This window comes from Drosophila sulfurigaster, chromosome 3 (genome assembly GCF_023558435.1).
Source record: "Drosophila sulfurigaster albostrigata strain 15112-1811.04 chromosome 3, ASM2355843v2, whole genome shotgun sequence".
In the NCBI taxonomy this organism is placed as follows: domain Eukaryota; kingdom Metazoa; phylum Arthropoda; class Insecta; order Diptera; family Drosophilidae; genus Drosophila; species Drosophila sulfurigaster.
The window spans coordinates 53,184,111-53,210,735 of NC_084883.1; the positions used below are offsets into that span (position 1 = coordinate 53,184,111).

General features: G+C 37.9%; 2 protein-coding genes across 5 annotated transcripts in view; both read left to right on the forward strand.

Moving 5' to 3' along the window:
* LOC133845971 (kin of IRRE-like protein 2) overlaps positions 1 to 26,625 on the forward strand; it is a 151,351-nt gene that overhangs the window by 104,769 nt on the left and 19,957 nt on the right. For 2 of the 4 annotated variants that reach the window (XM_062280665.1, XM_062280666.1), the window contains exon 7: positions 24,290 to 25,589. The exons of 1 other annotated variant lie outside the window; for it this stretch is intronic. In XM_062280665.1, coding sequence (XP_062136649.1) covers positions 24,290 to 24,633 — 344 coding nt within the window. In that variant the 3' untranslated portion in view covers positions 24,634 to 25,589. Of the gene's footprint in view, positions 1 to 24,289; positions 25,590 to 26,625 lie in introns of those variants that run through there. One more of the 4 variants, XM_062280667.1, reaches the window with a different exon arrangement.
* Positions 1 to 26,625, forward strand: part of LOC133845969 (palmitoleoyl-protein carboxylesterase NOTUM) — a 75,668-nt gene that overhangs the window by 8,166 nt on the left and 40,877 nt on the right. The window lies entirely within an intron of this gene.

Genomic DNA, 26,625 nt, shown 5'->3' on the forward strand with positions numbered 1-26,625 from the left:
TGACTATAGTATGTATAGAATACAGAACAAAACTAATTTCGTTTCATATTGACAGCAAACACATTTTGAGTATATAGTATGTAATGTCAGCGCGCTTAGATTTATTATAGCAAACTTCACTTTTCACTTTGTTATTATTTGATATGCTCTATAACAAACTTAAGTATTCACTTATTTCGTTTAAAGCAACTTTCCGCACCTCAGTTATAATATTAAAGCACACTCAATATTGCGTATACGAGATGTGAGCTTCAACTCCTGAAGTTATTCATATTTATATATTTAGAATATTTTCTCTCTCTTTTTTCATTTTAAATCCCATTTTAATTTAGTTGCAATTCAATTAATTCGAGACTCATTGCTTTCATATGCAATTTCATATTTGATTTCCCAGCAGGCTGCAAAATTGAGAGCTGAAGATTGAAAGTCAACTTCATTTTGCTTAGTGTATTAGCCGCAAAACTGTGTGAGAGAGAGAGGAGGGCTAAAAACTTTAGCCATAACTTATGATAACATTTCCGTGCGCATCTAGCTCTCACACTTGTATCGCCATCGCCATTGGCAGCCCTTTCGCATTCGCATTCCCTTCACTTCACTTCACGTGTCTCGTTTGTTAGTTCACGCAGAGTCAATCCTCAGAGATTGCCGTCTAACATAATTTGTGCCATGTTCAGCGAGAGCCGTCTGAAAGCCCCTGGAAGTCTAACCAACTCATTCACAACACAGCACAACAAACACACACAGAGGAACATATGGATACACTCACAAATCCGCAGCTAATAATATACGGCTTTTGTTTATTAGATTCATACATTTTCTAGGCAAGTTGCGACATGCGTGTGTGCTTGTGCCTCTGTGGAACGTGAGTGTATTGGTGTGCTACTCATTATGTTTGCTTTTATGGTCGCACTGTGCTTCGCTTTGCTGTGCTCTAAGAAGCAATTCCCGCTCTCTTTCCTCTCCCTCCTCTGCCTTAATGCAGGCCCAAAAATGTTGGCTGCCCTCTTGTTGTTGTTGTTGTTGTTGTTGCTTCTGCCTGAAGTGATTTTAATAAAATTGGCAAAGCGTGTAGGTAAAAACAACTTGGCTTATAAACCAGAGTAGAGGGAGTCGAGGTTGTCATGTAAATCCTGACCAGAAATCGCTGCCGTTGGCACATTTTTTCTGTGTTGTTGCTGTTGTTGCTGCTGTTGTTGGTGCTGTGTGTTGGTCTATGACGAAATCGAGCACAAATTGCATGATTTACGTAATGGAATAAATAAAATAAATTGCTTAATTTACTGATAAATTACTTGTGCACACAAAGGCAAAACTTGCACACAGCATTGACGACACATCTGTCGTGCGTGTGTCGAGCGTAAGAGTGAGAGGGAAAGACAGAGAGGGGGAGAGACTGAGAGTGAAAGAGAGGCCAGCTTAAGGCTGCTGACTAGGGGGCTTTGGGCGAACTTCAGCCTACTTATTAAACACATACAGTGTGTGTGTGTGTGTGTATTTGTGTTGTGGTTAGTTCTTTTACTTTGGCACTTTTTGCCAGATTAATTTCGTATACGTAGCGTGGGCCAAGTGAAAGTTTTTCGAACAATGCTCATTGCAGCTGGTCAGCAGCAGCCACAACCGCAGCAGCAGAGAGAGAGAGAGAGGGGACAACATACATACGTGCTTGTAGAAATGTGTAAACTATGGCTACTTAAACTGGAAATATACATGGCAACACATAGCAGGGACATGAACGCACCTGGTCGAAACGACTCGTAACCTCATCGTGCGACTCAACTGGATCCAACTCGACTCGACTCGCCTCGCCTCACCGCACCTCACCTCGACTCTTATTTGTAGCTGTGGCTATGCTCGACCTGCCTCATTTTTGCCCCCCTTAAACTATGCGGCCTGCTGCTAACTTGCATATTTACGAAAGATTTATGCCAAAAGCTAATTTCATGGAAAAACGTATTGTTCTTGCCTCAGTGACTGACTCTGTGTGTGTGTGTGTGTGTGTGTATGTATGTGTGTGTTTCTCTGGCTGTGTTTTGAGGTCAAACCGAAGCTGCTTGGCTATTAAACTGAAAATGGCAGCTTTTGCTGCTGGTAGCCTAATTATTTATGTTAATCGCTCTCTAAAGACGCTCGATATATCAAATTTGCACAGATTTATTATGTGCAATCCACTGTACACATTTACTCATTTACTGATTTCTACCTATTTAAGCATTTATGCATGCTACATGCTGTATACTTTATTTATATGTATTTACACTCGATTGCCTAATTATTGTAATCCCAGTACGTATGATGGAAATGCTTCATTATGCATTATGTCGTTTGGGTTTAGCTAGCAAAGTTTGCTTCGCACACTTTTGATTGGACACGTTTCCAGCTCCAGCTGACTTGGCCAAGCGAGCAAGAATGGCAAACAAACTAATCGAAAGTCATTCGACTGCTGCACAGGTCACTACACAAAGTTCACTTGCAATTTGCCCTAGCTAATCTCAAAGGATGTGCTTTCTCTCTCTCTCTTTGTTTCTCCCTCTCTGTCAATGTCGCCGCTTAGTTAGAAATTTCCCAATTGAAATTTACTTTTAATATGCCCCCAACTGTCTGTGTGAGTGTTTGACTGTGCTTCTGTGTATGATTGAAGCAGATAAGTGAGCACAACACGATGCCAATGCCAAAAATGTGCAGCTGCAAAGCAACAGCAACAGAAACAGCAAAAGCGGATATCAAAATTTAATTAAAATTTCATTTTGCAATTTTAGCATACTCTACTCTCAGCTGCTGCTGTTGCTGCTGTTGCTTGCCACTTGCCAATTGCATATATGAGAATTGGCAGCATTAAGCACAATGCTCTTCAGCCATTGGCAAACGGTACGGTCCAAACTCAATTATGAGCAACTCAAAGCATCCACCGTCACATACTGTAAAATGGCGCAAAAAATTCGATTATCTTCGTTCGGTTTGTTGGCCCAATACGATGGACACACTTCTCCTTCCCCTCTCTGCTACCATTCGCGCATTTTTCAACAAGCATTTTGTCATTTCCAAATTTGTCACTTGACATGCGGCAGCAACAACCAACGAATACGAAAAAAACGAAAATTGTGGCAAGTTGACTGCCATGGGGAATGCGACGAGTGTATTCGAAATGGGATTGTGATTGGAAATAGAGTGTGGTTGTTGTTATTGCTGTTGTTGTTGTTGGTGTTGTTGGTGTGGGTTACACGGCACATTCAGTGGCATAATGTTGGCTTTAGCATTAATGTCAGTCAATGCCACACAGCAGTCGCCGTCGCAGTCGCAGTCGCAGTCAGACTCAGAGTCAGAGTCGTTGTCCTCATCCTCGTGGGGATTTTCACGAATGTGATTTGAAAATCAAGTTTTTCTTTTTTATACCCACTAGCCATAGGGTAAAAGGGTATTATAATTCAGTGCTGGCAGGAAATGTGTGCAGCAGACAGAAGAAGACATCTCTGACCCTACGAAATATTGATCAGCGTCAACCGTCAAGGCGTTATAGCTATGCCCATCAGCTCATCTAGCCGTATGAGACATTAAACCTAAGGTACTATAAGTCCCGTTTTTGACTATGATCAGAGAAAAATTGTAGAAAATATTTAAGAAATGGTTTAATATTGCAACAAACGCCTGCTACAGTTGTGATTTAGTTGCTTTGGTTGGTAATCTGGTATATTTTGTACTCGATGATATATTTTAAATGTAATATAGGTTTCGGTATATTTTAGTATATTATCAAAATATATTGCTTCGATGGAGAACCTAGAATATTTTGAAATCTACTGTATATTTTGAATGTATATAGATATACTAAATATATATTTTGGTATATTTCCGTAGTTTTTAGAATACATTTTTTGGAATATTTTAAAGTCTACGGTATATTTAAAATGTATATAGATATACCGAATATATATTTTGGTATATTTTAGAATTTTTTTAGAATGCTGTTTGGTGGTTAATCTGGTATTTTTGTTTTCTATGGTGTATTTATATATATGTTATATATAAATATATCAAATATGTTACATTTTAGTATTTTCAGTACATTAATTTGGTATAGTTGAAGAATAAAAACATAGTAGTCATATAGCCTTCCGTATATTATTTAGTATTTTTTACCCGCTATACGTATTTAGTATAATTAAAGAATAATGCCATATTTGAATTTTTCAGTATAATAATTTCGTACATTTTAAGAATAATACCGCAGTGATTTGCTCTTATTGAAAATGATTAGCGGATAGCTTATAGTCGACCACACTCGACTGTAGAATTTTTACTTGATTTTTTTACCCTCACTCTTATTGCTATTCGCTTCGAATAAAGCGCATCAATCATTCAGTCGAGCATCAAGTGAGCTGAAGTGTATAGTAAATGTCACTGGCATGGCCAGCAGGGTCAACATGCCACATGCTGAGGCACAGAGAGAGAGAGAGAGAGAGAGAGAGAGAGAGAGAAATTCTGTCTGTTGAATGCCTTGTCTGGCTCTTTGACTTCCGCTTTGCCCAGGAATTTCCGACAGCTTCGACTTGAAACCTGTTTATGCGTTTGCCCTTTTTGTGAATTACAAATTTAAGGACATTACGTAAACGGCATAAATAGATTCACTTCATGAAAATGCAGCACACACACACACATCATAATAAAGACACTCTATATGGCATGCTATATATATTTAATATTTGTATATCTCAATTTGTGCTCTCATCGTCGTCGTTGCAATTACCTTTGGCCCAAGGCTAAAGCCAGCTGTGCTCCTGTTCGTCCTTTCGCCCATTTGATGCCTCTTGCAGACCTGCTCCGTCTGTGTGTTTGTGTGTGTTTGGCTTTTGTGCACCTGACTTACCCCAGGTGACATATTCATTTGTTTTCGGGGGCATTTTGATTATTTCAAACGAAGCGAAAATCCGTTAGTAACTTTGGCATTTTGACAGCTTGCGTCGCCCTCTGTCGATCTCTTCCTGTTTTGCTCCTGTTTCTGTTTCTGTCCGTGTTTGTGTTTGTGTGTTGCTGCTAAATGGTAATTTACTTGCCAGACATCGTTTCTCTCTGTCTGTGTGTGTGTGTGTGTGAGCGTTTGACTCTGTTGGCGCTGCCAAAAATTACATTTCGTTTTATTAATTAAACACCAATTTGCCTCGCAATTCAATTAGGCATCGGGCTCCCGTCTCTTTGCCCATTATTAATTCGATGCAATTTGTGGCGCATTTATTAAAAACAAATATACCGCATAAGTGCGTTATTTAATATTCCTGCCACATGAACTCTTCCGTTTGAACAGTGCTCGCTAAATGAAATTTGTTGAAATGCCAAATTTGAAAATCATTTGAAAATTTTAAATATTTGACGGCCTATTACATTATTTCAAATATATAAAAAATTTGCGAGAAATCAAATTATTAAAGTAACAAAATATTTGTATTTACTTTATTTATTTGTATTTATTCTTCCAAATAATTATGATGCATATATGCAATACAAATGTGAAATATTTTAGAGAATTTAACACACTCTCTGTCTTGTTATCTGAAAATAAAATATAATACATTCTAAATAACTGTGAAATATTTTAAGGCATTTTTGACAACTTTGAGATTGAAAAAATGGAAGAACAAAGCTTGCTTTTGGTCTGATTATTAGAAGAGATGACTTTGACAATTTAATTTGTCTTTAAACAAAGTATTCTCTTAAAGAAATGTTATTTATAATTTCAAATTCTAAATTTTTAATAAAATGTTTTTCATATCTGAAATGTGTCAAACCTGCTTCCAACATTTTGTTGCTGATAGAATACAATGATTATTATTTATGCTGCTGTTTATTAACTTTTTTTGTGCATATTCTCCAACAGTTTCATGCTGTTTTCTCTTCATAATTCTATTTCGTTTTTTGGTTTTTCGACAAACTTTGCTCAGAAAAAACTCTCACTTTGTTTTTTTCTATACCAATTAAGTTGTCATTGTTATCACAGTTGCTGCTGCGCTCTGTTGCCTTTCTTTCTCTTAATTGCACTGTTATCAATAAATTTCTGATTGAATAAATTGCGCATCGTATATTATAATCATGACAGACCACAGACGAACAACACAAAAAACCAACTCAGCTCGTAAATAATTTATATACAAATCATTTTACATTTGTTTACATTTCACGTATAAATTCTCCCGTTTTTTTTTGTGTATTTAAACAATTTGTTTTTCCTTCTTTTTTTCTCGCTGTTGTTGTCGTGTATTTACTGTTAACTTTACGTTCTTGTTTCGCTTTAATCAATTTTGACGCCAATTTGTTGGTTTATTTACAAAATAACAAAACGGATGGAAAAAAAACGACGAAGTGAAAAGCTCATCCATTTGGCTGGAAACCTTAGTTGTTCGTTGTTTCTTTCACATTGTCTATTATGTGCCCCCGGGGGCAAAACCTGCTCCACTCCCTTTTCACCTCTGCTCCTGCGTCGCTTCATCCAAAACAGTTTTCAGCAATTTTCTCTATCGCTGTGCAGTCACATTTTTCCCCCAGAAGAGTCAGAGAAAAATAGATAAAAACGTGCAGCATATTCAAAATTGAAACATGGAGAATCGTGCAACGGTTTTATACCTGCTACGCTTAGGGTAAAAGGGTATTATAAATTTGTCTTCTTCTGTGTGTCTGTCTGTGCGTCCGTTCATATGAAACACAAAAAAGATAGAAATATCATTGTTTTTACAGTAGTTCTTAAGCTTCAACGCAGATCAAAAGATACTTTTGTATAGGGAAAAACTCATAGTGCGACAATCTACTAAATATATGGTATATTTTTATTATTTGTTGCAATATATTAGTTTTGTATATGGTATATTTTGATTGTACTTATATACAAATATACCAAAAATAATTTATAATTTATAAGATATAATTTGGTGTGTGGTATATTTTGATATCAATATACCAAATATAGCCTTTAGTATAGTTTTAGTTGTATTGCAATATATCAATTTGGTATATTGTATATTTTGGACTCTATGGTATATCATAGATATATATCAATATACCAAATTTGATATATTTTAGTATTTTTGTGGTATATTATTTGGTATATTTCATTTAAAATATGTAGCGAGTATCTCAAAGTCGAGTACACTCAACTATAGCTTTCTTACTTGTTTTTCGTTGATTTTTCCCATTTCATTTAGTTTTTTTTTCATGTTTCTTTGTGGCATTGAAGTGTATGATGAAGCAGGTAGAGAAAGGCGGGAGTAGGCGGGTCATAGTTCATTGTTTTACGTGACGTATTGTTGGATAAACAAATGTTTATGTTTTCGCTTACTAAGCTGAGTATTTGTTAACGCCAGCGGGGCGAGATGAAGGCTGCGGGGCAACGCTAAGCGCGTGTTGCAATCTTGTTTTGATTGGGCAGCGAAAAAAATCGCAGTTGCTGAGAGTTGCCAAAATGTTGAAATAGATAGAAAAAATTTGGCATATTGCAGCAGTTGCTAGAATAGAGGATTAGCAAGAGAGGAGGAAGCGGGGGAGGAGACGAAAGCTGTCCAGCTGAAAAGTGAAAGCAACTTTTGGCGGTCAGTTGGCTAATTGAAGGCTGCCCCACAAAACCGTAGATAAAAGTGTTGCATGCCATCGGACCAAGCTGCGCTCTTATGAACAATTTAAAGCTGCACCTCCCTCTCCCTCGCTCAACTGTGGCGCGCCGTTGCATGCCACACGAAAAATTTACTTAAACTTAAAAGCATTTGCTTTTAATTAAAAATTTCCACTTGCCGCACTTTGGCGCCGCTTTGGGTATTACTTGCAAAAACTAACACACACACACACACTAAGAGAGAGAGAGATACACACATAATCAATTTTGCTATGCAATTTTAATTACAAATTGTGGGCGTGGCGGTCAGCAGGGGCAGCAGAGACACACACAGAGACGCACACACGGGTCCCATTGGGGCATGCCGAGGCGTGTGTAAATAGCTGCATAATGAAAATGCTGTTGGGATCCCAAGGCGTTGCCACGCCTCGTTTGCGTAGCACTTCAAGTGCAGAAGAGAAAAAGAGAGAAAGAGGAGGAGGAGGCGAGACAGTGCCTGCATAAAGTTAATACACATGACGTGCAACAAATTATATTTATCGCGCATCGGCAAGCATCAAATTATCAGGACGCACCGCCAAACCGCAGCAAGGACCTCGCTTCTCCCTTGTCGCGTCGTTGCTGCAAATTGATGCTTAAGGACAATTTTCACTTCATTACACGCTGCTGCTGTTGCTGTTGCTGCCACAGCAGCGACTGCTGCTACCTATTTTGCTGCCACTTTTTTCCACCCTGCGCTTAAACTATTTTTCATGCAATTTCTTTATTTTTTTTTCTTTTTTGTTGACTGCCTTTTTTGCCTTCTTGTTGGACGGCGATTAATTCTCAAGTGTTGCTTAAGCAGCAAAACATGCGACAACAACGGCAACAGCAGCAAAAAGGGGAGCGTGAAATTACAAATTGCGCCCCCCTGGCCATAGATGGCGCCACTCGCCGCTGCCCGTTGTGTCGCACACCTTTGGCATGCCTAATTTAATAAGAAAAAGTGCCCCAGCTGTAGATCATTTAAAAGCGACACCAACACATACATACTTAGGTGTATATATAAAGAGTTTCGCATACATACATACATACAGACACACACACGTGCATAATTAATTGTGATTGATAGAAGAAATTACTTGGCGGGTTTCGACTCGACTTTGGGGCTAAAACAGATGGCAACAGCAACACAGCAGCAGCAAAAGGCAAGATGAAAAATCATTTCACAAACTGTCCCAAAAGCCAAGCACACCTACACACACACACACCCGCACACACATACACCTTAGTTGGCAGGAGCAAATGGGACATCATAAAGAAACTCAATTTGTTGCCGCTTGGGCGATTTGTTTGCCACGCAAATGAACAAAACGTAGAAACAAGCAAAATGGCCAACTTGTAGGTGTAACTGTAACTGTATCTACAACTGTGTATGTGTATGTGTGTGTGTGGATTAGTATTAGTGTGCGACTGCATATGCAGCAAAAAAGCGCTGGCCATTTTAATTTATGTCGCTTGGCAGCGCTTTGCTAAGCTGCTTACGTTGGGCGCCAAAAACGCCCGAAAGGGACACAAGCAGCTGCCAGCTCACTCTCTGCTCACCTCATCTCACCGCTCGCCTCTCCTCTTTGCCACCTACTTTACTCCGACTCCAAAATAACCTTAAAATATAGCCAAAGACTAAAAACAATGGCTTAGGGCCATGCACTGGCTAAAGCTATGCTTTCTTTTTTTCCTACACACACGACTGCGAATACTTTTGTGTTAGTGTTAGTAAATACTATATATGTGTATGTGTTTGCTTGTGTATGTGTGTGTGTATAATTCTCGCACAAATTGAAAATAAACGCCAAGCGCTGACGGAGAAAAAAACGCTGCTACTTTTTCTACTACTTTCGCGTTGCTTTGTTCAAATATATCTGTATATATGTATGTGTTTTTTTTGTGTGGGAGTTAGTGTGATTACGAGTGTTATATGTATGAGAGTGTGTGTGTATGTATGTGTGAGTGTGCTAGGATAGCTAGAATATATGTTGATGTCGCCAAGCTCTCTTATGTAGCCAGACAATTGGCATTCGCAATGTTCCAGCCATTTTGTGCTAATTTTACAAAAACCAGAGCAAAAGATTAAATGCAGAACTAAGCCAATGCCATGGAAAGCTGAAAAGATAGAACAATTTTTAACTAAATTAAATTCAAACATGAATAATGATTTGTTGCTGATTTAAAGCTATTATGCATGGTAAAAGATTTTAATAAACTAATCATACATTTTGTAGAGAACTTTCAAAACAAAAAACCTAAATTTTTATTATTATATTATTTATATTTATGCTTATGCTTATTAATTCCTTTTTTCTACCAAATGCGTAAAAATATTGAAATTTATTTATCAAAAGATGTATGTAAACGTGTTAATATTATATTATCGCAAAATGTTATTTATTAAAATAGATTTAATTAATATATTATTTTGTCCAACAAAAGCTCTCAGAGAACTCTGTTTATCATTATCTCGAAACCATTTTAACTATAAATGCCTTGGCATCTTCAAATTGAACTTTTTGCCACGTAAAAAGCGTATTAAATAATCTAAAGTCATTCATTGGCAGTATTTGACTTGACATTCGTTATGTCATCCAGCAGCAGAAACATACAAAAGCGGCGGCTGCGGCAGCATTCAAAGGCCAAGTTTGTTGCGTTCCCAATGCCCTTTGGCCTGTGGTCCAAACACACACAGTTTGCTGCTGACTCACCGGAATATTGCAGAGCTCATCTCTGCTCTGCGACAAAGGCAACGTAATCCTGATGGCAACCTTTAAAAAAAATAACTTCATTCTAAGCAGAGCATAAAAAGTTCAAACTGACCTTTGCTCCTCGATCCAAGTTCGACTTTTGCTATGAAATTCACTGTGAAAAATCGTTTCGTGTTTGCCGGTGAATTACAAGCACAATTCAGTATTAAGTAGTGAAGTGTTCTACGCTAAGATTGCTTTCTATTTCTATACCCGGCACTCAGAAAATATAAGGGTATTATAACTTTGTGTTGGCAGAAAATGTATGTGAAGGAGGTTTCTCCGACTCCATGCTTTGTCTGACAATATTTTGACCTCTTTCGAATATAGTACGATATACCAAATATATACTTCGTATTAATTTAGTATTTTTTTATATATTATTTGGTATATTTATGTTTTTTTTTCTATATAAGTAGCCAATACATCACAGTATACTTTGACATCTATGGTATATCCATCTATATACCAAATATGACTTTCGGCATATTTAAGTATTTTTGTTGTATATTATGTGGTATATTTTGCACTGTTTTGCTTTTATTCAAAATGGTTATCGACTCTATCACTGTATATTTCGTATGTTTTACTATATCAATATACCACATAACTCAATTATATATTTTTTCGTATTTTTGCGGTACATTAATTGGTATATTTTAATCATAACACCACACGGGTATCACACAGTCTATGGTATATTCATGGATATACCAAATATGACTTTCGGCATATTTAAGTATTTTTGTGGTATATTATGTGGTATATTTTGCACTGTTTTGCTTTGATCGACTCTATCACAGTATATTTCATTCTCTATGGTATATTTCGAATGTAGTACTATATCAATACACCACATATGGTATACTCATTGATATATTTTTGCAGTACATTAACCCCTTGGTATTATTGGTATCATAATACTGCACGGGTATCACACAGTTGAGCACACTCGTCTGTAGCTTCCTTTCTTTATTTTTGGTCAAATCCAAGTTTACACTCAGTCTCTCTCTCTCTCTCTCTGTCTCTCTCTGTCTCTCTGTCTCTCTCTCTCTCTTTCTGTCTCTCTCTTTCCCTCTCGAACACCTCCGTTTGCTGTTTGCTTATGCTCTTATTCGATTGTCGCTTGAGTTTATCGATATACCTGTTGTATTGCCTTGGAAGTTAAGAAAACTTTGATAATTAAACGCTTAGCCATGTCGCATAAAAAAACACACGAAAATACAAAATACTGAATACAAATACTCGTAATGATACGAAACGCGTGCGTGTTTTTTGTACTTTATGCTGCTCCGTTCGCAGTTCATGGAATTTCTAATTTAAAGTTGTAAAAAAATCGCACGAACGGGCGAAAACTTGAGTAAACAAACAAATGCACAAACATGACCACGCCCCCGCTCCTGTTCTCCTCCCCCTCTGCTGCCCCCCTTCGAAGTTGCCCAAGGCGAACAACAGCAGCTGCCATTTGGCCAAGCCAAGCCAAGCGCTTAGTTTACGCTCATTACACACCACCAATAACTACACACACACACATGCACACACTCTCAGTCTCTCACACATACTAATGCGCTCGCTGTTTCACACAGACAGCGGGTGCAGCACTTAATTACAAAATGGTTTTTTTTGGGCTGCTGCAGCAGCTGCAGCTGCCGCTTCAGGGCGAATGCTTTATAATAGGTGTGTGTAGGAGTGTGTATGTGTGTGTGTGTGTATATATTGTATATGTGTGCGTGTCTTGTACAATATCGCGCTTGTCTTGGCTGCTTGGCTGTGCGGCTTTTAGCCATCGCTGCAGCTGCGTCTTGCCGCTGTCAATTGCAACATGCAATGCTGCGTCTCGTTTTTCTTTTTTTGTGCTCCAATCCTGATGACTTTAGTTCCCCTCCTTCCCCCCTTCGCGCTGCTTTCTTTGAAACTGTCACAAGCAGCTTAATAGGTTTTTGTTCCTTTGCAGACATTTATGCAACCCCCTCACAATAAGTCAGCCGTCTGCCTGGTTCCCCCCCCAAAAAAAAAAGAGTCGCTGTGGAAAATTATTACATCTTATTTACAATGTGCTAGCTGGGTGACTGGCTCATTTCGGGGCGTGGCTGCGACATGTTGCCTACTTGTAACAAAAGAAATGTTGCAAATTAAGCGCTCGACTGAGCCGTGCATGCGTTGCACAACTTTCAAGTGCGCCAGCGTTCGCTTGCTACAAACGCGAACAAAGCAGCAGCAACAACAACAACGACAACTTCAGTTAAATTAAATAAAAATTCTCATGTTTCTTTATATGCCATACTCAAACGCACACACACACAGTCTCTCTCACACACACACACACGTGCTCATTGTTGGCTTGTTCGTAATTGTATTTCAGCAATTTGTGCACTGCATGCGGCGTATACGTAATATTTTATTATGTTGCTGCATTTTTAATGCCACAACAAGCACTGTGCAAAAATATGTCATCGTTTTGCAAGCACTTTAACCAAACAGCCATGCCTCCCTTCTCCATCCTTCTCCTTCACATCTCCTCCTCCTGCAACATTGCTCAAGTGCGGCAAACTCATTTTCGAGTCGCTTACTTGAAATTGGATTAAAGTTGCTGCAGCTGCAGCATCGCTCGCTCAGATTTTTATTTGCTGCTGCGGCAAACTTTTTTAACAACATTTCTCTGCGAGTTGCCTTTAATACATGTCCAGTTAAGCAGCGGGGGAGGAGGGAGTGCAGAGAGGGGAACAGAAGAGCTGTGTCGAGTCTCATTTAAGCCACACGACAATATCAGTAAAAATGCTGGTAATAATATTTGAGGTGCTCCGCAATGGCGTCTGCTTATAGCATATGTACAGACTGTCAGATAGTCGCCTCTCCCCCTCCTCCTCCCCTCTCCCTCTGCCAACCCCTCGACTGTCTGTCTGCCACTTACACGCTGACTTGCAATGGCCACGCTCCCCAGCGGCCAAGCGGCAGAAGCTGACCCAGAATGCAACTTGTGCTGGTTTGTTGGCCAAGTTTTCGTCTCTGTCTGTGTGTTGGCTTGGCCTGGGCTGGTAAGCTGAGCTGAAGCTGCAATGTTTTACTAACCACAAAATGCTGTAACTAAACGCGCACTCACACACACACACACACACACATGCAGTTAGATGGTAGGATAGGAGCACTACTTATAGAGCACTTGAGGCTGCACGCAGAGCGAGAGCCAAGAGAGGCAGGTAAACTGCAGCTAGAGGAAACCAAGCGGACTTTCCATGCTCGTTTAGTTGCCAACTTTGGAGGACATGAACACAACATCCTCCCACACACACACACACACAACATGACACAACAGAACACAACATATTGTTATGGCCACGACAAAGTTCTCGGCCCCAAAAAATACCAAAAAAAAAACAAGTAAGAAAGTTACAGTCGAGTGTGCTCGACTGTGAGATACCCGCTACCCATTTTTAATAAGGGCAAAAAATTGCGGTATTATTTTCAAAATATACCGAAAATACTAATAAAAATACTAAAATATACCAAATGGTATGTTTGGTATATCGATACAACACACCATTCAAAATATACCATAGACGGCACAATGTACCAGATTGTCGGCCAAAGCAACTAAGAGCCCTAGTAAGTAGGCGTTTTTGCCCATACAAAAGTATTTCTTTAATAACTTCCACAATTTTTATCTGATCTCAACCAAATTTTCAGGAATCATAACTACTATAGTAATTATAGTATATACCAAAATTCACAGCTCTAGCTTTAAATTTACGCTTGTTATTCGATTTTTTTTGATTTGCGGGGGCGGAAGTGGGCGTGGCAAAAATTTGAAACAAACTTGATCTGCGTGCAAACATAACAAATGCTGTCGAAAAAAAAAATTATTGCTCTATCTCTTATAGTCTCTGAGATCTAGGTGTTCATACGGACAGACGGACAGACACACAGACGGACAGACACACAGACGGACAGACGGACAGACGGACAGACGGGCATGGCTATATCGTCTCGGCTGTTGACGCTGATCAAGAATATATATACTTCATAGGGTCGGAGATACCTCCTTCTACCTGTTACATACATTTCCTGCCGGCACAAAGTTATAATACCCTTCTACCCTATGGGTAGCGGGTATAAAAAGAAGAAGATATTGTCACCATCTCTGGTTGCAATGTTTAGCTCATTGACAGCTTTAGTGAACTTTAACTACAATTTAAAATGGGAAGCAGTCAGACTCTAAGTGCAAAAGGACTTACATACATATTAAATTGTTACAAATGTCCGGATCCTTTTGGCTTGACTTGTTGTCGTTGTCGTTGCTTACGAATGAAATGCTAAATGAAATAAATAAATAATATAATTAGTTTTTGTAGAATTTACCCAAAAACGTATTCACATTGATGTTTGATATTGCGCAACTATGAATGATAAATTCCTTGAGCTCGTTTTTCTGTGTTGCTCACAGACAATATTAGATTTCCCTTTGAAAAGAAGTTGCAAGTTGCAACAGCAGCTGCAGTCTTAAGGTTATTTATTTTAATTTAAATTGAAATTGTGCACTTGTTGCATTTGGGTCAACGAATCATTTGCAACAATCAAAGCAACAATTTAATATTCTGCTCGTAATTTAAACAGCACAAAGTACAAATGGAAATGTATGCCAAATGTCAACTTATCATTGCATAATTTATGAACTTTTGCTACAAATAAGTTCTGACTACATAATGACTAATAACTAATGTTTTGTCAACTGATTTACGTAGTTTTTGAAAGTACTTCTCGGAAGTTGAACGCAAAGTGCACTCTTGCTTAATTTGGCATCATTTAAGCACTTTGGAGATCGAGTCGAGCCAGTGAGTGAGTGAGTCAATCAATCAGCTTGTCGTAGGCCAGAAAGAGAATTCTAATTTGATTGCCTGCTTGCTGGCCACACAGAATAAACTCAATTGCCGAATTACGAGTTACATCTCGAGACTCTGTTGTTGGTAGTTAATAACTGGCAGCTAGATGGCTGCTTGCTGGTAATTCAATGTTGCTGCTTGTCAAAGACTCTATGGCAGCTGCTTAATCAGGCGTCAAACATCAAAAAAGTAATTCAAAATGCTGTTGGCGGCACACAGTGCGTATGAGTGTTATGCGACGTGTAAAGTAAAAGGATTTGCCAAAGCGCCGAAGCACAAGCGATTCAACGATTTGGAAGTGAGTGAGTCCGTGTGTCTGCAGTGCTTTGATAAAACCCGATAGATAAATCAGACTGCCAGCTAGAAGCCTGTGTTCAGTGTGGAAGTGTGAACGAAAACCTTTTGAACTGAATGAACACTTGGCTGTCAGCACAACTAATTGAAATCTGTACGAAACTCATTTATTTGCTAGCCAAATTGGAAATCTCTGCAACAGCAGCAGCAGCAGCTGTCAGCTGAGTTAATTTAAATAATAAAATATAATATTTGAGCTGTGTAAATCGATAGTTATGAATTATGCGCAGACGTCTTTCACTCCGCTCACATTTTTAATTGGAATCTATAACTCAGTGTACTGTGAACTCGACAAATCCTTGATGAGAGCTCTTCTCTTGTTCCTTTGTTATAGATATGTGTATATGTTTGAATAGACTACTCGGACTCTCAACTCTCGACTCTCGTATTCCCATGATTCGATAACAATATAAATTGCTTTCAACGAATGCTTAGTGCTTTGATTAATGGCAGGGAATTCGAACACACACACACACACTGACAAGCAACTGGTTCTTCTTGCTGATGAGCGCACATTTACTTCTCAGTGTCTGTGTGTGTCTACTCTATGTATGTCTGTGTGTGTGTGTTTTGACCTATCAGTTTACGTGCCATTTAGCACTCAATTAAATTCGTACAGCACACACACTCACACACATAGACTAACACACACACGCTTGGGAGATGGACAAAGTTTCGCCGGCAAAAGCAAAAGCAAAGGCGAAGGCGTTGCCAAGGACATGCGCTTACAAGGCAAAAGAAGCCAGAGCCAACGAAGTGCATCGCAGTTTCACATACGTCAGCATCGTCGAGTATTGTACAACATTCGCTTCTCTAATTGCGGGGGCGTCAATTAACTTCCCAAAGAATGGAAACTTTACATTTTTGTGCAGTTTTTATGCAAGCTGCTTTCTCTTCTTGTATTCTTACTTTGCTTTGCTTTGCTAAGTATCAATGTAATACACAACGAAAACTTGCTGCTAGAGTGCGCCACATTAGCAGCACAATTTGTTGGGTAATCCCCATTTGGAGTCAAGTCCACGCTGTCATTTTGCTTTTGTGCTTCGCTGAGCATCAAGGACCTTTGGGCCTGCTAATCCCCAGTGCGTATACGTAATGTGGATGGAGAAAGGGAGATAACAGTGAAGCGGAGGCAAGACGTCAACACGTGCAAATAAAGTATTAAAATAGCCAAGCACACACACGCACACACACACGCACCATCTCACTCACTCTGGAGGCACGTCAAAGGCGCCTTGACCGCAATGACTCAAATGACGAGCGTTCCAAAGTCAGGGGGAGAAGCTCACACTCAATCTCAGTCTGGCTTTGACTTATATAAACACAGTAAACCACACACACTTGCCACACACACCCACACACACACACATACGTACACCCACACGGTGGCCGCACGTCTCAAGTTTATCAAAGGACGACAAACAAAAAAGAAAGACGACGAAATGAAACGCGCGCAAAAAAGCAAGAAGCAGCAGCAGCGCATTGCAAAAGAGATAGCAAATATAACTGGCCAACGAATACAGCAATAATATCAGCTCACACACACAACACTACAACAACAACAAGAGCAACTAAAGCACACAAACCACACTTAATTCATTCGTGATTTATATGAGTCGCTTTCAGAGACTTTAAATGCGGTCGTTGCTTGTCTTTTTGAGGATTTGAGGCCAGCAAACGAACAAAACTATTTTTGCGGTCTGTCTTTTCAGTCTGTCCGTCTGTGAGAAGAGGCCAGAAAACCGAAGCCAGAAATCCCAAAGCCAGCAAAGCCCTGCAAAGTGCTAAGATTTGCAGTGTGCATTAGTTTTGGCCATGGCTCTCAATTAAAAATTCCTCTTGAACTGCTCAAAATTCAATTCAAATTTTCGGCCCAGATTCCTTGTAAGCCAGCAAAGTCGAAAGCCAACAAAACCGCTGATAAAATGTGGTAACACATACACACACTCACACACACATACACACACAATAAATATACAAAGAGAGACGATTCACATACATGAAAAGAGAGACGTACTATTCGAGTGTGTCGTAATGCGATAGAAACTTGGCTAAGCCTGCAAGAAAGCAGCAAAGCAGCAAGTTTCTAGTTTTTGGCTCGAAACGCCATTTTGTCACTTTGACAAAATTGTTGTTACTTTCGAAGAGCGTAGAGAGGGGGAGGAGGCAAGTTAAAGGGGTATTCGGCTGTCGTTCAAGTGACATTCAATTATTATTTCAGCCCAGTGCAAAAAGTTTTTTGCAAACGAAAAACGAAAAATGGAGAAATGCGACAAACGACAATATTGTTAGAACGTATTACGGGAGATAGCAGCAAAAGACACGGATACACGAACGGACAGACAGCTCAGACAAGCAAACAGACAGCCAAGAACAGCAGCAGTATCTATCTATCTCTGATAGATAGTTGGCTAACAAGAGACAAACAAACACAGGCCATAGAAAGACTGAGAGAGAGAGAGAGAAAAACATAATGCGTATTTGCGCATTTAATGTAAAACTTTGCAAATAGTTTCCGTGCCAAAAATAAAATCAAAACAAAATCCAAACAGAAATAAGAATAAGAATAAAAATTAAATGAAAATCAAAACTTTTCAATTGGATTTTAAGGAAGAGAGACAGACAGTTAGACAGTCAGATAGCCAGACAGAATTGTCAGCTAGGTCCAAAGGCTAAAAGCCTGTAACTTGAGCTCACTTCCTCGAAGATAAGTTGAAAGCCTCAAGTTAAACCAAATAATTACAACTATGAAAACCATATTGAAGTGGTTGGAAGTCGTAAAGTGCGAGAATTGTTTTAGATTTAAATAGGAGGATCTTAAGCAATTCTTCCTTTAGCTTTCTTACTTTAGCTATTTAATATTCAATTGAATTGCAAAATGCATATTATGAAATTAGAATATTGGACTGATATAGAAAAAGATTGCTCAAGTTATAATTATAAAATTATAATTTCTATAAAAATTTTTGATGCCTCCTTCTGCCTATTACATACAAATAATTTTAATAAGTGCAAAACAATGCAGTATTATGATTAAAATATACCACTTAAGCATACCGAAAAGATTCCTTAAATGCAAAAATCATATACCGAACAAATTCCAAAATATACCATATATTATATTTATCAACATACTGAATAAACGTACATTTAAATTATACTAGATACATAATACAAAAAATATTGGTGATTATCGGAGATACTTCCTTCTAACTATTAACCACAAATACATTCAATATAAAAATAAAATAAGCTAATAAATAAATAAAATACTTTAATAGCAAAAATGTATATACCGAAAAAATACATAAATATACAAAATTAATCCTATTCAAATTATTCAACTTTTTGGGAAGTCATAATATTATAATATCCTTCGAGCTCATTAGTAGTAGCCATAAAAGTTCCAGCTTACAATTCTTTTTGCTTTTAAATTCAATCAAATTTCATTTCATAGACATAATTGTAGTTTTGGACTCTTAGAAGTAATAATTAATAACTTTACTGTCTGCTGCTCATAATCCTTATTTAATTTCAACAATGGTGTAAATGAAAACGGCTTAAGCAAAACCCTCCAAAAAAAAACACCAGATAATAATGTAATTTCCTTAATTGCTGTTAAATTTAAAGACATCGGTAGTCGACAAACGAATTAAATAAAGGCGAAGCATAGCTGAACCTTTATAAGAACCTCTTCTCTAAAGAGTTCTGTGGATGTGTTATTGATTAAAAAGCGGCTTAAAAATTCAGTGGCATCGAGAATACGCTTACAATAACTATCCGCTTAATGCACATTCAAAATAAATTCGAGGGAGAGCTGAAAGCTTTTTTGGCAATTGATGGGCCGAGATGAGGTTCACGAATGGTTGCATTGCATGCAAGTTTTGCCAGTGGCAAATGGCGAGTGGCGAGTCGCAAGTGGCAAGGTGCAAGCATGAGTACGCGCTGTTTGGCCACAGAGCCAGAGGCATGCAGCTTAAAATTAATGACAGCGAAGTAAATGTCAGCGCCGAATGAAAAACAAGCCCCCGAAATGCTGGGCACAACTTTTACCAACCGCGCGACGTGTGGCAAAAACAATAACAGGACGACAAGCAGGACGACAACAAGTCGACGTCGCAAAAGGGGGAAAAGACGGTGACGGTGACGGTGACTACGATACATGGCTTCCGGTTTTTGTTCGCGCGCTGGTATTTTTGCCCCAAAGTGCCTCGCTCTTCACTTCCCTTCCCCTTGTCGTTGTCACGGCGAGAATTGCGTGTGCGAGTGTCGCATATGCACATTTTATTTATAAACTCACAGAAAAGTAGAAAATAAAAAGGCGGCCAGGAAGAGAGCTGCCATTGCCGCTGGTCGCTGCTTGCTGCTCGCTGCTTGCTTCTGGTTGCTGGTTGCTGGTTTGATATTGCATGTATAGCGATAAAAGTAGGGGAAAATGCTTATCAAGCTCAAACCGGATGTGCACAGTGTCAAACAGCGGGATCAGAGCAGAGCAACTGTGTGTGTGGAGTGGGACAGCTGCAAATAGTTTTTATAGCAAACTGTAATAAAAGCGATAGTTTAATGCATAATTGAAAAGCACGCAAAGTTAAACAATAGTGCACACGGCAACAGCAACGACAACAGCAACGGCGACTCAGCGCTTAACCCATGTGTGGCCAAACATTTTCAGCGCATTCTAGTGCATAAATTGCAAGAACTTTGCTTGGGCCATAAATTGAAGTGCTTAAACAAAAAAATGTCTCTCCTATCAAGAGCAAAAAAGTGTAGCATACTTTGCAGCTAAAGCTTAAAAGATTTGTTAATTTATGTGGACTGAAGAGATAGCAGCCAACATGATCTGATTGTTGAACACTTTCTTTTATATAATTCATTCATCAATATTGTAATGAGTTTGTTTTACTATAATCTTTGCACATATTTTTCAATTTATATTAAGTTTAATTGAATCAACAAATAATTCGGTATACTTGAAATAAATTGTAAAAAATCATAGCATACTTTGCAGCTGAAGCTTACATTATTATATTTCTGCTGGACATGTTTCTCATATCATTAATTATTGAGTTATATAAATCTGTTACACTCTGTATTGAAGAATGTAAAGAGTATTTTGGTATGTGGATCTCTTACTATGCTTTGTTATAGACATTGTCGGCATTACTCAATTTATAATTAACTTTATCTGGCTTCTTGTGAAGCAGAAAACATTTTTTTGTAATCAGTAATCAGAAGCTTAAGAATATTGTTAATTTATGTGGAAGCTTATTGAATGTGGAATTTCGAAATGCTTGATGGGGTCGTTTAATCAATTCGTTTGCTGATTAGTGTTAAACAAAGCAAAGGCCAAGGCCTTCACTTGACTGACCACTTGACATTTTATTTGACTTTGTTTACGAGCTAAGCTGTCGCAAGAACAACAACAACGACAACAACACGATGTCACAGAATATTTTTGTGTCAAATCACACAATCACAATTTAAATGGATATCAACATTTTTGCTACGAGTATTTCGCACTTGCGTGCACTTGATAATGGTAATTATGTAACAATAAATGTGCGATGGAGCACGAAACAAGCGTCTTTAATGAACTGTGTAATGTTTTCCTTTCTTCTCTGTTCTCTCTACTCTCTACTCTGTTCTCTGTTTTGTTTTCAATTATGTGAAATGTAAAGAAAGCTAAAATCACGGCAGCAAAAATAAGAGAAGAAGAGTAAGAATGTGGTTTTAAATCGAAATGTAAATGCAAAATGTGTGTGAGTTAAATGATAATTGAATGGCCGCTTAGCCAAATCGGGCTACTTTAGAGATGCACTTAAGGAGCATTTCTCTCGCTCTCAACTCTCAGCTGTCAAACATTAGTCCTCCAGGCAAGAGCAACACAGTCAACTCATCCGGCGACTGCACAAACAAAACGCGCTGTAAAATGTAAAAATACTGCCAAAGTATGCAAAGCTGCTCATAAAAACACTCGAAAAACTAACGTGCAATGCAGCTTGCTTGCTTGCTGGTCTGTCTGTCTGTCCTTCACTCTCTGCCTCTCTCTCTGGCTCTGCCTGGCAGCATCCCACATCCTTACATCCTCACATCCCGATTCCTGCCTCCTTTGTGTGTGTCTCGAGCCTGGAACTTGCTACTTGCTTAGCTGCTTCCTCTCTCTCTTCTCTCTCTCTCCCTTGTTCTGTGCATGCCCAGTTTCCTTCCTGAAAATCCATCAGCGCTAATTTTGCATATTTTACTTGAATGTTATTTTATTTTTTCTCCATTTTTTTTTGTTGGTTTGCTTTTGTTATTTTCTAGAGTTTTTTGTGCGCATTTTATTTGGCTTAGCCGGCTTGTGACTTGTGTTTTCACAGCCGTAGCCCAAAGACATTTAAGCTATGCACAGCCGAAGGCATCTCCCGGCTTTGGTTGGCCTTGTGTCAGCTCTGCTCTTCAGCTGCCCAGCTCAGCTCAGCTTCAGCTCTATTTCTGCTCTGCTCTGCTTTGCTCTGCTCTGATGATGAATTATGTGCGCCACGTACGTTATTAATAATTCCTGTCCTGTCAACAAATACATTGTGCGTTACAGCGTTGCCGGCGTTACATTTGCCACTGCCCACACCTTTGTGGGAGTGTGTGTGTCTGTGGGAGTAAGTTATCTCCTCCCCTCTCCCTGTCCCACATTGCGTATGCGTAATATGTTTATTTTCAACACTGCGGTCTCAAATTTATTAAGCAGCTGCTGCAAACCGCAACAGAAAAAAGCCCATGTTCGCATTCAAGTTACTCTCTCTGCGTTGTCTGTGTTTCTGTTTCGCTTTTTTGCTTTGGTAGGCGGGAACGATGATGGGAAACAGGACGCTGAGATGTGCCACGCACATGACGCAAATCACGTTAGAGCACGCACGCACACAGCAGACACAATTTTGAGACTTCCGATGTTCTTTAATGAGGTTTCTTTCAAACGCTTTTCCAATCGTTTAAAGCAAAGTTTACAAAATTTGCAGCATTTCATTTGCATACTTGCAATAATAATAACAATCTTAATTTGAAACTGGAGCAGTTTTTTGGTGCATACAATAATAATTATAGTATTAAGATTCCTGAAAATTGTATAATCATTTAATAAGTTTTAAACGAAGCTCTTTTATATGGGTAAAAACAAAAATGTGGTATATTTTACACTCTATTTTATATTTTTAATGCAGTGCCAGATAAATATACCAACTGTCTGTGGTATATTTTTAGTAATTTTGCGGTATATTAATCATGTCTATAGTATATTGTGCACTTTATGGTATACTTTGAATATAGTACTACATCAATATTCCAAATATATTCTTTGGTATATTTATAGTATTTTTCGGTATATTTTAAAATTAATACTGCACTGCAATGTGGTATATTTTGCACTCTATTTAATATTTTGAATGCAGTGCCACATAAATATACCAAACATAGTCTGTGGTATATTTTTAGTATTTTTGCGGTATATTAATTAATCTTGTATATATTATAGTGTGCACTTTATGGTATACTTTGAATATAGTACTACATCAATATACCAAATAAAACCTTCGGTATATTTTTAGTATTTTTTGGTATAATAATTCGGTATATTTTAAAATTAATACTGCACTGTTTAGCTTTTATTTAAAATGAGTAACGGGTATTAAACAGTCGCCTGTAGCTTTCTTACTTGTTTTTAATATGAGTCAATATTTACATGCATGTCGTTTGCTATTATCGAGATCGCTGCAAACATTGCGCCAAGAGCGCGGCGCTCTTTTGTTTTTGTTTGCGCATTGTATTGAGTTTCAAGTGCACAAGTTAATTGCTTGAAAAATTGAACTCAATCAATTTACAAGAACGCAGAGTCAAGCAAAGGCATTGACTTCGCAGTCGCAGAGACACAGCTCGCGTGCACACGCATCGAGTGGCCATCAAGGTGTGTGTTGGTGTGTGTGTGTGCGTATGCACTTCAGTTAACATCGTGAACCTGGAGAGTAGTCGAAGCATAGCAACTCAGCAGTCCACTTAATATCGGCAATTAAACTTATTGTGCTGCATACTTTCGAGCGCACCAAATAAACTTATTATGCTGCATACTTTCGAGCGCGCTTTAAAATTCAATTTCAGACAGGTTTTTTGGGGGCTTTAAATGCAATTATGTTAAATATGGAAATGCAATTGAATTGCACTAATTGTTTAGTACTCGGGTTTATTGCAATAATATTGCATAGATTTTATGCATTGTTAAATTAACTAATTATTGTGGTGTGTGTTGCGTGCAATTTGCATTCGAAATTTTGAACTGACAGCAGCAAAAGCAACTGCAGTTGGTAGAACATCAAATGTCGACACTCTTAGGGCATCTGGGGCAGCTGGGTAAACAGAAGCTGCACATTAATTAAATATTTATGTGTTATGCACACAAAACACTCACACACACACACACACACACACACAGACACAGACAGTAGGAGCAACAAAAACAAGTACATCAGGCAAACAAACACTTATATGTGCAAAAGCCAAACAGAGCGCAACAAATAAAGACACATAGCAACAACAAGAACAACTTGACTTGCAAGCAAACTTCTCATGCACACACAGACACTCACACTCACACACATTTATTTAGTGCTTATTGTTCAAGTACAAATTTAACATCTAAGCTCAAGACAATGCAATAAAGTTGAAATTAGTTCGGGCCATAATTTCAGGTGAACATCCGGAGGCAATGCAAACTGGCTCATCCGGTTGCCAGTACAATTGGCTGACAATTGTTATGCTCGTTGGCCTGGTGCTCAGCTTTAGTCAGCGTGCCACATGGGGTACGTGCAACGGCAACAACGGCAGCAGGCCAAAAACTGGAGCCATGGCCACCGCACTTGCGGCCAGTGAAAGTGACACGAGAACAGCAACAACAACAACAACAGCAACGACAACAGCTGCAACAGCGAAACCTTCAACTGGCAACGTTAAACTGTCGCCTGCGGTTAGCGGCAGCTGCCAGCAGGCGTGCCACGCCCACTGTTGCCACAGATGATCGCATGGCAGCAGCATCCGTGTAATCTAAGCAGACACATCAAATGTGCGCGAGTGTATCTACATAAATATATCTAACCGACTAACCATACTACTATATATTTATCTTGACATATTTATATATATCTATTGTATGTGTGTGTAAGTGTGTATAAGTATAAGTAAGTGGCTAACAACATCCTTAGATACATCCGTTAGATACTAAGTGCAGTTCTGCTGGTTTTAAACCACATTCGAATGACGCTGCAGGTTTTCCGAGTTATCCTCTCACACTCTCCCACACATATAAGATTATATGGCAACCTTGGATTAACGATTTCATGTGTGTATTATACATATATTATATATAGTTCTATTAAGCTCCGTGTAAATAACAAGCATCAACTGACGCGTATTAACGTAATTACCACATCAAATGTATCACATTGCAAACCAAAAAAACCAAGCGAAAGAAAAAACAATATTAAAATCATAAAAAAAAATCAAAAGAGATTTCACATTGGATCTTTAAATAAACACATAAATAATCAAATAATGTGCATTGTACAGCGAGGTATATTTAATAATTAGATAAAAAACCAAACATACAACAACCAAAAAAATAAAAAAAAACACGTATTGAGTGGCCATAAAATATTTAAATTAATTGCCATATCATGCAAATATTTGCGCTGCGCATTTTCTCCACACCAATTGCCAAGTTATACTTTATTTGGTTTGCATCACTTTTTTCGCTAATTAAATCAATAAATAGCAATTAATTTGCGATCAACCTGAACCACATGACAAGCAAATGCGATTTATATTTAAGTATTTAGTTCAATACAATTCGGTCTGAAGACGAAGTAATTTAACTCTCAATTAAATCAGAATTAGTTCCAGGCAATTCCATAAATTCGAAATATATTTAAGTTAAGCATTTAGTTCATTTAAATATCAGTCTGATGTCTTTCATTACATAAGTCATTTGATTTACAAAATAATCAGATCTTCAAACTGTCTGTATTTCTTGACCAAGAGTATGTAATTTAATACGGAAATAATCCAAAAATTATTCAATCCAATTGGATAAATACTAACTGACTTTAAGCCACATGACAAATAAATTCGATTTGTATTTAAGCATTTAGTTCAATAGAATTCAGCCAGAAGACGAAGTAATTTAACTCTCAATTAACAAAGAATTAGTTTCCTTCAATTAGATAAATTGCAAATGGATGTAAGTTGAATCACATAGCAAACAAATTAATTTTTTATTTAAGAATTTAGTTCAATAAAATATCAGAAGACTAAGAAAAATTAATTTAGCACTCAATAAACTTAAAATTATTTTAACGCTATTTGATAAACTTTATTTAAGCATTTATTTCTATAAAAAAATCTTCTTGGTGTCTGATGAATTTCTTTTCTGACCAAGAAAAAGTATTTCAACTCTAAGTAAACCTGAAATAACTCAAATTAAAAAAGTAATTTAACTCCCAATAAACCTAAAATTAGTTCGACCCCGATTCCATAAATAATAAATGGCTTTATGTCGATTGAAATTGAACCTTTATTTAAGAATTTATTTTATCAAAAATATAAGAGTCTAAGCAACTTATTTTCTAACCAAGAATAAGTAATTGAACCCTCAATAAACCCCAAATTAGTTCAATCCATTTAATTAAATAAATACGTTCTATATTTAAGTAGTTCATTTAATTAAACAGAATATCTTTTAATAGTCTAATGAATTCCTTTCGTGACCAAAAAGAAGTATTTCAACTCTAAGAGAAAGCTGAAATAACTGGAATCCAAGAAGTAATTTAACATAAACTAGTTCGACTCAGATTCTACAAAAAATAACTGCGACTTGTACTTTAGCATTTAGTTTTATAAAAAAGAAGATCTTCTAAGAGTCCGATTCTCAATAAGAAGTTTATCAATTCTCAGAATGCCTGAAATAACCCGAAGTCAATAAGTAATTTAACTCTCTATGAACCCCAAAATTAGT